Source organism: Psittacula echo (genome assembly GCF_963264785.1).
Source record: "Psittacula echo genome assembly, chromosome: 12".
Taxonomy (NCBI): domain Eukaryota; kingdom Metazoa; phylum Chordata; class Aves; order Psittaciformes; family Psittacidae; genus Psittacula; species Psittacula echo.
The window spans coordinates 8,540,987-8,556,914 of NC_137747.1; the positions used below are offsets into that span (position 1 = coordinate 8,540,987).

Sequence of the window (15,928 nt, forward strand, 5' to 3'; positions counted from 1 at the left end):
ACATAGCCCACCCTGCAGCCCTCAGGTCCCATCTCCTTACGAGCATGTTCCTAAACACACAGCACCCAGGCACAGAGCCACAATTCCGATATAACATCACTTAGGGAGTGAAAGGACAGCTTTTAATCTTTCCCATGGACCCAAGAGATGTGCTTTACGCTGACAACCAGAAAGCCACAAATGCAAAATACTTTTACACCCTTTTGCTGTGAGGAATAGTTTGAGATCAGTGAATTTACCATCCCATTGTACTGAAATCCTCCATGTTCCAGTATTTTCTCCTCTTTGACAAAGACAACAGTAGTTGCTGGAAAGCTGCCTTCCCCCTGCAGACGTGTCATAACCTCGCTTCCCTTACAGCTGCTTACAAACTGTGCCAGCTCTCTCAGAACAGGCAAGAGGATGGTGAAGAAAAGTCATCACATCACCCCTATACATCTTCTTGAGCAATCTTTAATGTCTGCTGCATTTTGCTTAGGCATAAACACCGGCTGAGACACAGGAAACCCCTGCAAGAGTTGCACGTGGGGCATAAAAAGCCTGCTGAAAATCAGTTATAACCATGGCCTTAAGGAGGTACCTCCCTGAGTGCAAGAAGTGTTTGGCTCCCACCCATTCATTGCCAGAACAGGGTAAATGCCTGCAGAAGAGGAGCAGTCAAGTGCAGCTCTTGGCTACAGGGCTCATGCAGAGGAGCCGACCTACTCGGTTGAATGACCCATCAGGCACAGCACTGGTGGACGCACTTGCTCTGCCTGGTATAGAAACAACACTCAGGCAGCCCGCAGGTGGGAAACACATTAAAAGACCACAAGAGGATCAAAAGACCTTAGTTTCCTTTCCCTCTTGTTACAGGGACACAAAGGTAAAGTGATCTTCCCCTGTTGCTGGTTTTGTTCTATAACTGGGGTCCAGCTTCACAGGACTCCTGCATCTCACTATGCACATCTAAAGGATTCAGTTTCATTTCCAAAGCTGGACTAGGGACCCAGCTGGGAAAAACCAGCTGAGCCCCCCTGAGCAGCTGAAACCAGCACAGATCTGGCAAGGTACAGCTGCTTATTTGTTCATTTTGAGCACTGCAATGTTGTGTACCCTCCTCCCACTCCCTCCCCCCGTACACATTTGCGCATCTCCCTTTGTTAAACCAGCCAGTGCTCCCCGTAGCAGCAGTTTAACCCCCCTCCTCTTCCCACCCATCCACAGCTTGCCAGCCCTGGGTGCTGCTGTGCCCCTCAGCATCTCCCTCATTCCTGAGGAGCGCAGCTCTGGAGCACCAGCTGCTCCCCAGCATCACCCTATTTACTATTTAAATAGCCCTGCAGAGAGAAAACTTTTCCCCCCTCCCTTCCCTGCTGTGACCAAGCGCTGATTGCTCAGACAGGCAGCGCACACGCAGAGCCACCGTCTCCATCTGATCACAAAGCCGGGGATCGTCAGCATCCCAGGGACCCTTCTCCAACTCGGAGCAGAGGGAAGAGGCTCAGCAGTGCCAAGCAGCAGGTACCGGAGGTGCAGAGGCAACCGGAGCCGCTCAGCAGGTAATGGGCTCTTCAACCCTCTATTCCCAATGCTTGTGGTCCTGCTCACTTCATTGCTGTGCGACAACGGGAACAAGAGGAGTGAGGCATTGCCCTTGGCAGAGCCTGGGGAGCAGTTGCCAAATCTTTGATCTTCACAGGGGCTTGGTTGTTCGTTCACTTCCCTGCGGAGGAATTCTTGGAAGCACGGGTCAGGCGATAGCGGTGGACGGCAACTACTCCAGATGGGGTAATGCTCGCTTTGACTTTAAAGTGGATTTGCTTTCAGGGCACTTCTCCCTCTTCTTCCCTAAATAATCCTGGACTTTTGGGATTTCCAGGTTTGTCCGTCCCATCTGTGCCATGTTCTATGGGCTGCCACAGGCATTTGCAATGGGGATGGACTTCATTTTGAATAAGATCATAACCATCTCGCTTAAAGAATTACTTAAGTTACGGGTTAAGCCCCTTTAACCTTTAGCTTTGGAAACACTCCCTGAACTCTCTTTTCCCCCCCTCCTTCTTTTGCCAGGGGACTCTGGGAGTGTCAGGAACTTCACTGTGTGACATCTCAGTCAATGCAAGGAGTGGGAACCCAACACAAAGGCACTAATTAAACACTGCAACGCTTCTGTTCCAGCATGGAAAAGCGAGCGCTGTGGAAGTGAAACAGCAGCCGCCCCTCCAGACCTCCTGTGAATAGCTGACCAGGCACAAAGCTCCCTCTCTGCCCTCCTTGTTCCTGCCGGCCCCAGGAGGACTCTTGCTGCAGACAGTTCCACTGGAGCCACTTGACTTCCTCAGCAAAGAAAAGCCAAAGCTCAGTGGGATGCTCTCAGAGTTTCTTGGCTGATGGAAGGAGTTATAATCTTCATCTCTTTCATTCATGGAGCCTTATGTGTGTGTTTCAATAGGGTTTTTTCCTCCTGATCACTTCAAGTTCTAACTTCTCCAATGGGGGGTGACAGCAGAGGTAAGTTGTATGGTCCATGCTGCCTCACAACCCACTCCTTGGAAATGAGCCACTTCTCAATGGAGTAGCAGCTGCTTCTCACAGGAGAAAAAGCTCTCTTCTGGGCTAGCGAGGCTTTTAATGACCGCCCAGGGTGGTTTGTGACAGGCAGACATGGGAAACAACTCTCTTTGGGATGATCCAAACAGCACCTGCAGCAATGCAGGCAACAGCTGCTACCTGGACAGCAGCATGAGCTTCAACTTAACCTTCCAAGAGCAGGCAGCCGATTTCTATGTTGTCCTCCCCGTGATTTACTCTGTGATCTGTGCTGTTGGGCTCACAGGCAACACTGCCGTCATCTATGTGATCCTCAAGGCCCCCAAGATGAAGACTGTGACAAACATGTTCATCCTGAACCTTGCCATAGCTGATGACTTGTTCACACTTGTCTTGCCCATTAATATTGCTGAACACCTCCTTCACTACTGGCCCTTTGGAGAAGTCCTCTGCAAGGTCATCTTGTCCATAGACCACTACAATATCTTCTCCAGCATTTATTTCCTGACAGTGATGAGCATAGACAGGTACCTGGTCGTCTTGGCTACAGTCAGGTCCAAGAGGATGCCACATCGCACGTACCGAGCAGCCAGGATTGTCAGTTTGTGCATCTGGATCCTAGTCACCATCATAGTTCTCCCTTTCATCATCTTTGCCAACGTCTACATAGATGACCTGGAGATCAAGAGTTGTGGTCTCAACTTCCCCAAGCCCGAAAGGCTCTGGTTCAAAGCCAGCAGGATCTATACCCTCATCCTTGGCTTTGCCATTCCAGTATCCACCATCTGCATCCTCTACACCATGATGCTCTACAAGCTAAGGAACATGCACTTGAACTCTAATGCTAAAGCCCTGGACAAAGCCAAGAAGAAAGTCACTATCATGGTCTTCATAGTCCTGGCTGTGTGTCTCTTCTGTTGGACCCCCTTCCACTTGGCCACCATTGTGGCTTTGACCACTGACTTGCCCCAGACCTCCATGGTCATTGGCATATCCTACTTCATCACCAGCCTAAGCTATGCCAACTCCTGCCTGAATCCATTCCTGTACGCTTTCCTGGATGACAGCTTCCGGAAGAGCTTCCGGAAGATGCTGGAATGCAGAACTTCCTGAACAATGGATTGAGGCTCAGATCCCTTCCCCCCATGGCTTTGAAGGGCAACTTTGCACACTAAGGGGTGGTCAATGAATGCACAATGTTCTTTCTTTCATTTACATGTAATGAACGTGTCTGTATCATTATCACTCACATGGTTTGTCCTGCTTACTTGCAGCTCTTGCCTTTTCCCCTCTCTGCACTTCCCAGTGTCTCAAAGGACCATTTCTATAGTGTTAGTTTTAATCACACACCCTGAAGCATTAAGGGCAGAAAAGGTCCTTTTCAGAGACACATCTACTGCACTGTGGTCCTTTATTGCCATCTGCTGTACAGCACAGACAAGCTGGAGAAGAGTTCTCAGGCTAATATCATGCTCAGTCCTTAATAGCTCTTATGTAGAGGATTGCTTCATGGAGCAGAGCTAATGAGCACTTCCAAGGGAACATCGATAAACTGGACAGAAGATGCAAGATGGGTATTTGGAAAACAAACCATGTTCACATCCACATATGTGCATACGTGTGTTATGGCTTTGGTTTTGACGGATGTCTGGTTTCCACCCCAGATTTCCTCATTCCTGAGCTGTTAACATTGGTGGCATTTAAACCAAAAGCAAGACTTGGGTCTTATGTGTTAAACACCATAAAAATACTGTGGGAATGTGTGTTAGAAATGATTTTTAACTCCTTGTCCCTGTTAAGTGTCAAATATCTATTTATTTAAGAGTGAATAATGAAATAAACCCCATGAGAAAAACAGAGACTGGTTCTTATTTCACCAGAGAAAACTGATGCTGCTTGTCCCATGTATTTGCTCTGTATTACATTCTACCTATCATAAGATACTAGAATCATAGAACAGTAACAAAATTAAGGTGTTTTGGAAGCCACAAGAAAGCCTCCAGCCAGAACTGCAGTGAATGTTCCTTCCCTAACAGGTAAATAGCAAAAGTACATCAACAGAACCAGGACCTGAAAGGAGGAATCAGAAACACCATCCTGAAAGCTACAAGGACCACTAAACCCATGGTGGTAGAGGTGAGCAGGGCTCATCGCAATGAAGGGTACACGTTACTGGTTTAAGGCAGGCTGTCTCAGCTAACGCTTTTCTCTCCAGCTTTCCCCAGGTCCACAAGCACCAAACGGGGCTCTTTTCTGCCCAAATTCCACCAGGAAAACACAGAAATAAGGAAAACATGGGGCTACAGACAGGTCTTGACAGCAGCTGTATCACACATACCAAAGACAAGCTACCTCCATCAGCCATCCAAAGTCCATCCAGAAAATGGAGATAGGACTCCAATGCGAGGCTAAAATCCATGCAGGAGACAGCACTGGAAGCAAGGGTCCCTCCCATAAAGCTGGGCTGGAAGGTGCAGGGCTCACCTTAAATAGCCTCCTGGAGCAATGGGTGAGGGTGGAGACTCCAGGTGAGGCCACTCAGGGCAACCAAAACCTATCAGTGCCCCCAGACACCAAAATTAACAGCCTTCAACACAGCGTGATGGCGATTTGCTTCTTCCCCTTCAGAAAACTGGAAGAGATTTGTGCATACACCATCACTTGTGCAGCCTTCTCCATACTGAAGGGGTTAACTTTAGAATTAAAATGAAGGAGGTATTCCTCCAGATTGAAACTTGCCCAGGAATTTGTTATACCAAATGTAACAATGCCTTGCTGTAATGATCAAGAGCTGCATCCCCAGTCTCAGCCAGCCTCATGGAGAGCAAACCACAGTTGTGGGACCTTAATCTATCATCTTAAACCCCAGATTCAGTGCCCACGAGGTTCCCTGAGCCAAGTTTCATGGTTCTTCTCTATTTCCCATCAGCTCCACCTTGCAACTACCAGTAAACCGTGTGGAAGGTGTCCCTGCCCATGGCAGGGGGCTGGAGCTGGATGAGCTTTAAGGTCCCTTCCAACCCAATCCAGATTTTATGATCTATAATTCTATGGATTTTTCAAAGCCTGCTCCTGGCAGTGTGTGCGTGTTTGCACATGGAGATGTGTGGAGTGATGCTAGCAAGCCCCAGCCACAAGAGGAGCAACAGGGAGGGAAGAGATCACCTCTAATCAGAAGGTGCTAATGGATCTCAAGAGGTATCTAATGGCTCTCAAGAGGTACCTAATGACTCAAGGAATCTGGGGAAAAGGAGGAACACCTGGCAAATAGGGGACTGAGGACCACATGGGTGGTTAACTCCGGAAGGAAAGCTGGGTGTTGCGGTCCTGGCTGACCTTCATGGGGTAAGAGGCAGGTCCAGCAGCAGATGAGGGACGCAGAGGTGTTGCATGGTCCCCCCCGGAGCAGCCCAGGGGACTGAGCCAGCCTGCACGGAGAGGGGTATCCACTGCTTTAGCAGCATTGCCACCTGCTGGCGACGGGCTTCCCATGTGGAAAAACCTCAGTGCAGAAAACCGGCTCAAAGGATGCCACCTCGCACAAGTTGTCCAGTTAGGTCTGTGGGAAAGACAATATATTTTATCAGGTGGAAAACCTGATATATGGCATTCAATGGGCTTTTCGAGGGTAAGTCACCCACTTCCAGACCTGGCAGTATCCCAGTTAAATCAATGTCGTGACTGTTACAGAATCACAGAGGGGCTGAGGTTGGAGATCCCCCAGTCCAACCGCTGCTCAAGCAGGGTCTCCTACAGCAGACTGCCCAGGGCTGTGTCCGCTTGGGTTTGAACGTCTCTGAGGCTGGAGATGTTACGACCTCTTTGGACAGCCTGTTCCAGTTCTTCACCGCTCCCACAGTGATTTTCTTTCCCCTATGTTTAAAGGCAATTCCCCATATTTCAGTTCGTGCATCTTAAACACCACTGAGAAGAGTCTGGCCCCCTTTTCCCTGCACCCTCCATCAAGCATTTGCAGGTATCTCATATCCTCGAGCCCTCTCTCCCTGAGGATGAACAGCCCCATCTCTTAGCATCTCCTCTTAACAACAGCATCCTGCCTGCATCTGTGCTTAAATAAGATGCTCAGCTCCTCTTTGCTCTTGAGGGGTGCAAGGCGACAAGGGGAGAAGAGTTTTGCATTGGCCAAGGTCTCCTTCCGGCTTAGAAAGGGCTCTATCGCCCACGGGTGCACCGAGCTAACCGGTGAGTCCTTGCGTTTCAGCCCGACGGCACTAAGCGGCACTCTCCGCTTTCAGCTCGGCATCGCTGGATCTTCACAGCGCTGCTCGGCCTCACACAGAGGCTGGTGCCTGCAAACCTGCTGCAAACAGAGGCTGTCCATGCCTGGGCTGAACCCCTGAGCGTGGGACCCGAGAGCAGAAACCGCCTTTGAGATGCTTGTCCACACATCACCCAAGTTCACCCCAGGGAAACCCTGCACATGGCTCCTCCGCTTGAATTTCACCAGGGGCTGGTTTGCTGCAGGTCACAGCAGCCCACATCAGCTGCATCCTGATGGCTGGAAGCAGGGAAATAAATCCCCTTAACAATCCACTGAATAAACCCCTGTCTAAACAAGCATCCCTTGCAGGGTCTGCCCGGTCCCGCGAGGCTGAATCAGGGATGCACACAGCTCCCTCCCATCCTAACCCCATTCCCACCTGCTGGGAAGCTAGCTCAGCTGCAAAGCCAGGGCAATATCCTTCCGGGACAGTCCAGGATGGCTTAATGAGTGCAAAGGTGCTGGGTAACCTCCAGCTCCCTGGTTACAGCAGGAGCTGAAGGCTTTCTGCTTGCTCCTGCCCACTGCAGCAAAGCGCCTGCATCCTCCTCTACGGGAAGTACATCGCCTTTCCTGCAGCTGCACCCATGGGGATCAACAGCCCTGGAGAACTCTGCTTCATCATCCCTGCGTGAGGGAGAAGAAGCCATTTTCCACCTCGGGAGCAGGAATTAGGGCTCATACAGGGCTCATATTCCCACTACGGGCTTTAAAGGTAGCTGAGATAAGAGGCTGGGATCGGAAATTGCTCTTGCTTTTTAAGTCTTTGTGCTGCAGCAAGTAATAAAGGTTGTTTCAATCAATTGTCCTCATCCGAGCGGTACTGCAGCTTGTTCCCCCCCCGAAGCTGTAATCCCCTGGTACTTACACAGTCTCACACTGTCTCCTGCTGTTGGTCACGATTTTGGGTGAGAAAAGAAATAATACCCCACTGAGGGATGCAGATCTGGCTCTCAGAAGCATCTTTAGATGGGGAAAGGAATAAAACCAAAAAGAGATTAAAAATGGATGAGCAAAACCTTGGAATAAAGAAGATAGGAAGCAGAAGGGTCTCTAGAGGGGACTGTTGAAAGCAATCCAAGAGAGAGAATTTGTTCCTTTTCTGTACAGCCTGACTTAGCTGTAGCACTCGCCTTGTCATCTATGGGATGCTGAGAGTCCCTGGGTGTTATCACGATTTGGGATGATCAATGCTAACGTGCCATTGATGCTCCTGATGCAAACCTGAGGAAATGGTGACTCTCTGGCTTTACTGCTGGTTCTGGGAGAAACAAGCCTGGTTTGGTGCTTCAGAGGGTCTCAGCACCCCAAGGTTCATAGAATCATGGAATACCAGGGCTTTGTAGAGCGGGGACCAAAACTGAATGCAACATGCCAGGCCTGACAAGTACAGAGCAGAGCTGGATGATGACATCTTTATCTCTGATGGTGGTGCTCTTGTTGATGAACCCAGCATCCTGTTGGCTTTCTTGGCCGCAGCAGCATCACGTCCACTCCTATTGAGCTTGTGGTCCAAGGCTTGACATTCCCACCTGATGCTGAAGAGAAGAGGACTCCCCAGGCTGGCTCCTGATCTCTCTTTCAGGACATCATCTGAGGACCCTCTGTGGGGAGAGCAGCACTGGCATCTCCCTGTCCCATGTCCAGGACAGACCATGGTCCCATCCCATTTATACCACCCCTGCAGCTGATGCTGTGCCTGGCTCTGGTTTTGGGGTGATAAACCCTTGATCAGTGAGGCCTCCAGAAGAGCTCCACACTTGCTGCCATCATAGGACACCAGACACCCTCCAAAAACCCTATAATCCTTCCAAAGAAGGCCCTCTTGTAAAGCCCCATTGCTGCATTCCCCTTCCCCCACCTCCCTTTTCCTGGGAACGAGGAAGAGGAGTTAATTTAAAGGCGAACACCAAGAATAGCAACAGCAAACATTGCCAAGAGATGCTCACTGGCATTTGTGTTTGGGAAGTGAAGATGCAGAGGGAAAGATCAAAGCTGTCTGAATAGCTTTTAATTACGAGCCTCAATTGCTCTGTTTTCTCTCGGAGAAGTACACAATTATCCAACAAGGCTCTCAGAGTGGAATGAGAAACAAGCTCGAAGCTTCAAGGGCTGTTTAGTGGCTATTTTCCCTTCCTAAAACATAATATTTGATGTCTAGATAAAAACCAGGCACTCCCCCAAGTGCCTCCAGCCAAGGCTGCCGCTCACTGCATAGATGGAGAGGTTGGAAAGCTTTTGCTAAGGGGAGATGGGCAACCCGGGATGCACTGAAGGCTGATGATGGCTCTAAAGCACCCACCTCAATGTCCCCTGGCTGTCAGGGATGTGGGCTCTGGCACATCCACCAGCATCCCACTTAGGAAGGGGAATTCCCAGCAAGGGGAAAACAAACCATAGTTTGGGAATAGGACCTTCAATTGTCCCCGTTTTCCATTTTGCTGAGATGGAATTTCACCAGGACTTGTGCAGGTCTCCATCACCTCCCCTTCTCCTGCACCCAGAGCAGAATAAGACACCTTGAGGGTTTCTAAGGCCCAAACCATCCACTGCACACGGCAGCTGACTACGGAAAGCAGAGGAATAAGGACTCGGTTTCATAAACTTACCCCTCAAATGAGATCAGAGGCTGGTAATGAATAAAGTCAGATTTCAGTGCAGTGGGAAACCTCCCTTGAGACTCAGCCCGCAGCTGCTTGGTATCGATGGAATGCTGTGGATGTAATTACACTTCTCTTAGCCATGCAATGGAGACAGAGGGCTCCTCCATGCCATGGGTCACTCTTGGCTGAGCTCCTTCACCCATGCTGACCAGGAGCCAGGGATATGAGGCTGGGAGCCATCCTTTCACAGAGGACAGGGAAGGTCAGAGCCAGCTCATCCTACACCATCCCCATGGCATCACTAACACACACTCATTAGAAGACAAGAGGCAGTTTTCCAGCTGAGGCCATTGAAACTAAACCCCAGTACAGATGCCAAAGCAAACTGCAGGGAGATCAGCCCTGGTCCACTTTCCATACCCATTTGCAAGGCAGCACAGAAGGAAGGGAGCAAGGATAAACACCAGCACTGAGCTGGGCTCAGGGTCTGCTGTTTCACACTTAATCTCCGAAGGCAAGTGGTTATGTCCAGGAATGTTCTCTGTGGTTAAGCAAAGCAGGAGCAGTGTGAGGCTGAGACGAGGGGAAGTCCAAGACGTGTGAACTAACGACCTATGCACATGAAGAAGGTGCTTCTAATGCTAACATTGAACGAACATTAAGTCGCCAAATCACAACACGGGATTCCTCTCACACAGGGGAAATCAAACCAAAAAGCCATTAGTCTTGATTTCATATCGACTCCAGAGCTTGTGTTTCTATTCCCTGTCACTGAGTGAATCAGCATGGCACGAGCACTCCCTGTACATGGCAGGCTGAAATCACACACAGAAATCAATGTTTGAGAGTGGACAGAGCCAGTTCAAACTCTGGTCTCTCCTCTGTGGCCATGGGAAAGGGGATCTGATGCAACCAAACACCAGACAAAGGGAAGATGCTGATTCTGTCAGCGGTTTCCTTGGAAAACATCGAGTTTCCTGCTTGGTTTCTTGCAGATTCATCCTTCACTACGCTGGAAATCTGCTGTTTGGCAGCGCTGCTGCTGCTCAGCTCTTGGCTCCAGCCCATATCGCCTGGCTGCAAGCCTGGAGGGGAGGGAGGCAGCGGATGCTCTCCCTGGCCACTGCAGGCAGGAGGAGCATCCACACAGGAGCTACATCCCCTCACAGCAGTAACATGTAATGGAGAAAAAAACACCTTCTGCTGCAGGAATGGGCTGGATGCACAGGTTATGAGACTTCCCATTCCAGTAACAGCTGCCAGTGCAGGCTCTGCAGGTAGGATTTCCTACACAGCACCTAGATACTGCAAAAGGCACAAGGATTTGAGAGTAAGGTGGGAGCAAAAGGCAAGGATGTGTATAACAACGCTGTACAGACCCACAAATGGTCCAACCTGCTCATTAGCGAGATCCCAAGTGATGCCATGTGCCAGCACAGAGTGATGGGGTTTGTTCCCAGAGGCCCTTAACCACAGAAGGACCAAATTCCCAAGGATCCAAACAATGAAAGCTGTTCTCCAGGGGGGTGAAGGTGTTGGGTGTTACTGAGCGCTTCCGACCCCAGGGAGCATCCAGTGAGGTTTGGGATTGCTGGAGCAGAAACCTGGTGTGCAGGAGGAGAGGCAGGAGGTGGGAAAGGGCCCCCTGTGCCCCCAGCTCTGCAGGGAGCCGGCATCACTCCCATGCTGCAGACAGCTGGGATTTCACTGCATTAAGGGAGAGGGAGCAAAGTCGGTTTACATGGCTGATTAGCATCGTCGTTGCCAAGATACATAACCATGTTGCTCTATTTATTGATTACTTCACCCTGTCGTGCAAGTTATCCAGGCTTTGGGGTACTGAATAAAGGAACAAAGGGAGTCTGGGAGTCATGGGGCTCTTTGACCTGAAGTGCACCCACCCCAGTGGATCCCTTTCCAAGCAGTCCCTTTGCTGGGAGAAATCCTACTATTCCTTCTTGCCGAATGAGTTATGGCTTTAACACATCTGTTATCGTGTGTTTGAGCAAAGGTGGGATGCAGCCCAGCCTAAATGGGCGGGAGGGGAAACGGATGCAGCCACTGTGGACCACTCAAAATAGATGCGCTTCAGTTCAGGCATGGCAAGGAGGGGCTACAGATCCACATCCCCAAAACCACCCTGTGTCAAACACCCCTTGGCATCACACAGCAAATGCTCTACTTTCTCATAGTCCACCTCTGTTCCTCATGCAGCACTAAGACTCACCTCAAAAGCCCTTTTCATCGTAAAGCTGAGGCAGGTTTCCCTCTACCCTCCATGGAATTCTACCCTCCATCCCTCCCATCATAACGTCCCTCCCATCATAACATCATAACTGTGCTTTCCTCAGCAAGAAGGCCAGGGAGCAAGAACTGGTCCTTCAGACAGCCCTGGGCAGGGTTTGGGGGGTGAAGATCAGGGATGTGAGTTACCAGCAGGTTCTGCAAAGTCACAGTGATGAAGCTCTGCCACCAAGTGAAGCCATGAATGCACAATGAGGGCTGCGGCTCAGGATGTGTCCAAAGGAGGTTCTCCCTGTTGAAGGAAGGAGGAATTTGTGCATAAATATCCACTGAAATAGCTGAAGGGAAGCACAGGGAGATGAGGGGCAAAGCAAGCTGGAGTCTTTCTGGTAGACTTTGCTGCAGGTCTGAGAATCCCTCTTCTAAGCAGACAGCAAAGGCTGCGGCAGCACCAGGGCCCCTGGAGATCCTTTTCATTGACAAGGAAGTAAGATCCTTCCAAGGATCCTTTCTGCTCACAAGGAAGCTATAGCTGTGGAGAGCATCTACCTTCACGTAAAGCATTACAGGGTGAGAGGCACCCATCCCTGGGCACACAGGGTCCTACCCAGCAACGATGTCTGATATCCCAAAGTACCCCAAGAGAGATCAGAGCCCAGGTAAAGCTCTTTGAGGAAGGGGATTTCAGCTGAATACTCACCCAAACCAACTGACCACAGCCTGACCTGCAGCTCGAGGAACGATAGCTCAGCACCTCCCAGGATAAATTCATCCCATGGCATAAAACCATCCAAACAGTGAAGGTATAAATGGTGCACCTTATTTCTGCTTTCGGAAACTGTGATTCATGTTGGGGAATAGCTGTTTGCTGAACAGCCTGGGCAATAGGAGAGGAAGGAAGACGCGGCACCAGCAAAGCATCCTTCCAAAGCCAGAGGTCTGACCAGATGTACCAGTGCTGTGAGCCAAGGAGTGACTCAGGGGAGAGCTCAGCCCCCGGCTTATCCATTCCTCAGCCTTTCCAGCAGTCGCCTCCAGCCAGCAGCAGCAGGGAGAACGTTTAATACATTAATAAACCCCATAACACTGAATGAAGCACTTTGCTTTAGGGCTTCGCTATAAGAACTCACCCCTGGATACTTCTAATTAACTGAGCTAGAAAAGAAATGAAGATTTCCTTTTCTATTTCCTCACCAATTTCCTTTTGCCTTTTTTTTTAACTAAGATCACCACTGCCAATAAAAATCCTCTCCTGATATTTACCCACCCGGGCAGGAATATCGATCTCTGCGCAGAGAGACAGCGCTTCCCTTATTGCACATCGCGCTGGCTGATCCATCTTCCCCGGCCACGGAATATTGCTCCGGCTTTCTTTCCAGAGCAGTTCTGTAACTCACTGTTTCCATGATGGTGCCTAACCCTGTAACTCCTCAGAGGTGTGAGGAGAGTATGTGGGAAGAGCTTGTTTCCATCCTGCATCAGACTTGACCTCTAACAGCAGACAGATGCTGGCATCGCCGCCCTGCCCATGTGAGAGCTGCCTGTTGCCTGCGCAACAGCCGTTCCCACTGACCTCAGTAAAAGGGATCAGGTGCTTCAGTGTTGTTCCATACACCCAGCAGTGGGTTTAGCTGGAAAAATAAGCCCACATGCAAAGACACGAGGAAGAATTTCCCTGTGAGGGTGCTGAGGCGCTGGCACAGGGTGCCCAGAGAAGCTGTGGCTGCCCCATCCCTGGCAGTGTTCAAGGCCAGGTTGGACACAGGGGCTTGGAGCAAGCTGCTCCAGTGGAAGGTGTCCCTGTCCGTGGCAGGGGTTGGAGCTGGATGAGCTTTAAGGTCCCTTCCAACACAAACGAGTCTGGGATTCCATGATCCCAGCAGATCACCCCCTGATGCACGCAGCCAAGTCGTTCAGACCCCACATCATTCAAAGTAGAGAGGTTTTATTCTCCTTTATTAAAGCACACAAGCAGCCACCTAGGAAATTGCCATTTACACCGCAGTCACTGGGAAATCATACCAACACAACCAGTGCAGAAGAGAAGTAAAGAGCCTGCGCTTCAGCCCATCACAAGCCTTTAACTCCAGAGGCACAGTACAATAAAGCTTTTGCTTTCAGGTTTTTCTTGCTCTTCATATAACAAACTCCACTGAGCATTGAACAGAATGCCTACACACATCCACTGCAAGGCCACAGAATTACCCAAAAGCTTAGTAAATGCACATTTATTGAGTACTTGTTTATGTAAGATCGCTGCAGCATCATCATTATAACAAAATCTGGAGTGAAAAAAAAAGCCAAACACTAGTATATATGTTTTCTTTCCATAGAACATAAATCTACTTAAAAACCCAAGAACCACAAAGGGAGGGCGGCTCTTCCTTACCCAGCCACTGACAAACACTCTCCTGCTCCCTCATGGCACTGCAAGCAAAGCCCAGCGAGTTCTTCCTCACATGCTTGGGGGTTGTGTGAGATTTCCTGGTGGATAAACATCCATTGCAAAGTGCTTCAAGTGCCCAGATTTCCTTCCTCCTCCTATATTAATCAAGCAAAGTGCTAATTGCAAAGTTTGCTCTGGGATCCCTCCAGATTCAGCATCAAATTCCTCCCAGCTCAAGCAGTTTACAAGGGATCTGGGTCCTATAGGCAGGACACTGGAATTGCACCTATATTTTAAGCCCAGCCATAAAGGGAGACACTCTACAGAGAAATATAACATCGGATTCTTTTGTACAGCACATATAAACAACATGACAGCATTAAAATATTGGCAAACCAATACATTAAAAATACAGGATCTCATAGACCAGAGCACAATAAATATATTCACATGAAATCTGTACAGCCCGGACGACGCTGCCGGTTCTCGCGTTGGAGTTGACCTCCTATCTCCAAATGGAGATCGTTGCTTTGCTTCCCCATCAGCATCACTGCCCAGGTTGCCCTGGGGTGATGCGCTACAGGGAGAATACAGGTCTGCTGTCCCCAGCAGCACGGAGGGCACCCAGTGGGAATGCTTCCATTATCAAATGAAATGATGGAGCATTTCATTTTCCATGAAGCTCTGGCCAAGTGGGAGAGGAAAAATCAATCTGTGCTTGGCAGGAGGGTGGTACCTCAGCAGCTTTTCCCACGTCCTCTCAGCATCATGGATCTCATTCTATCAAATAAATAAGAACCAATAAACCCCCCCCTTTTATATAGTTTGTGCGCCACTTATCTCGCATGGAGCACATGAGATGGGTTTAGGCTGCCCCTCCGACCAGAAATGTCCATATCTTCTGCAGGAGTCACCCTTCAGACTTCTCCAAAATGGTCATCCCCTGTACATAAATACGTGTATATATAGGCCACTTCGTTCCTTCCTCCTCTCCCTGAGGAAGAACCCCAAGGCATGCTTGGCAAGATGAAGTCCTACGATACAGCTGTACCTACGGCACTAGAGATGCGTATATACAGGCACATTCTGTCCGTTATTACAATGGAAAGAGAGGGTTAAAAAGAAAGGTGATAGCAGCATGTAAACAAGGATTTGTGTTCATTTTGTGTCTTGTCTTCCTCCTCTTCTCATCCATGCTCATCAGTTTTGACAGCGCCTTCTCACCACCAATGCACTGGAGGCAGAGGGCTCTACTGCAGACCCCATCTGCAGGAGCTGACGCTGTCCTCCCCAGGCTCTCAGCCACAGGGCAGTTTGAATTCCCACTCCATCAGTTCCCTCCTCTCCCTCCCCGCATCCTTCCTTTCACGATGACTCATCCTGGAGCTGATCCTGGGTTTTGTCTGATGGCTGCTGCCCACTTTGGCTTCAGCAAAGTCTAATTTCAGAGCAACGCTACAAGAATAAAGTGCCTGGTGAGCCACATGAGCTGTTTGCATCTTAACTCAGGGAGGAAGAGAGAAATGGAATAGTTTGTATTTTGCCTGTCTCCCAGCAGCAAAAGTGTAAGTCCCAGGAGCAATGCCTGGTTTAAACACTTCCTTCCCGAATCCTCAATGATGCTGCAAAACCACTGGGGTTTCGCAGGAATCAAAGGGCTGATTTCAAACACGTTCCTCAGTGCAGGGAGCACAGGAATTAAAAATGCATCCATTGGGCTTTTTCCCACCTGCTCCTGCAGATTCCGGTTTTCCCAACCCCCAGCATCGTTTCCTCTCAGTTTTGGAGGTCCTGCTAAAGAGCTGTTATCTGAGTCAGCTCTGACGTGGGGGTGGTTGGACTCTGCTGGGCGACAGCCGCCATGGGAATTTCCATGCCTAG

At 49.7% G+C, this 15,928-nt stretch overlaps 1 protein-coding gene across 1 annotated transcript; it reads left to right on the top strand.

Moving 5' to 3' along the window:
* Window positions 1-2,646: 2,646 nt before the first annotated feature.
* On the top strand, window positions 2,647-3,645 carry NPBWR2 (neuropeptides B and W receptor 2; the record flags this gene model as incomplete). The annotated part of the gene is made up of 1 exon (XM_080628246.1): window positions 2,647-3,645. One exon carries the CDS (start codon window positions 2,647-2,649, stop codon window positions 3,643-3,645), a length of 999 nt encoding a protein of 332 aa, XP_080484372.1.
* Window positions 3,646-15,928: the final 12,283 nt, after the last annotated feature.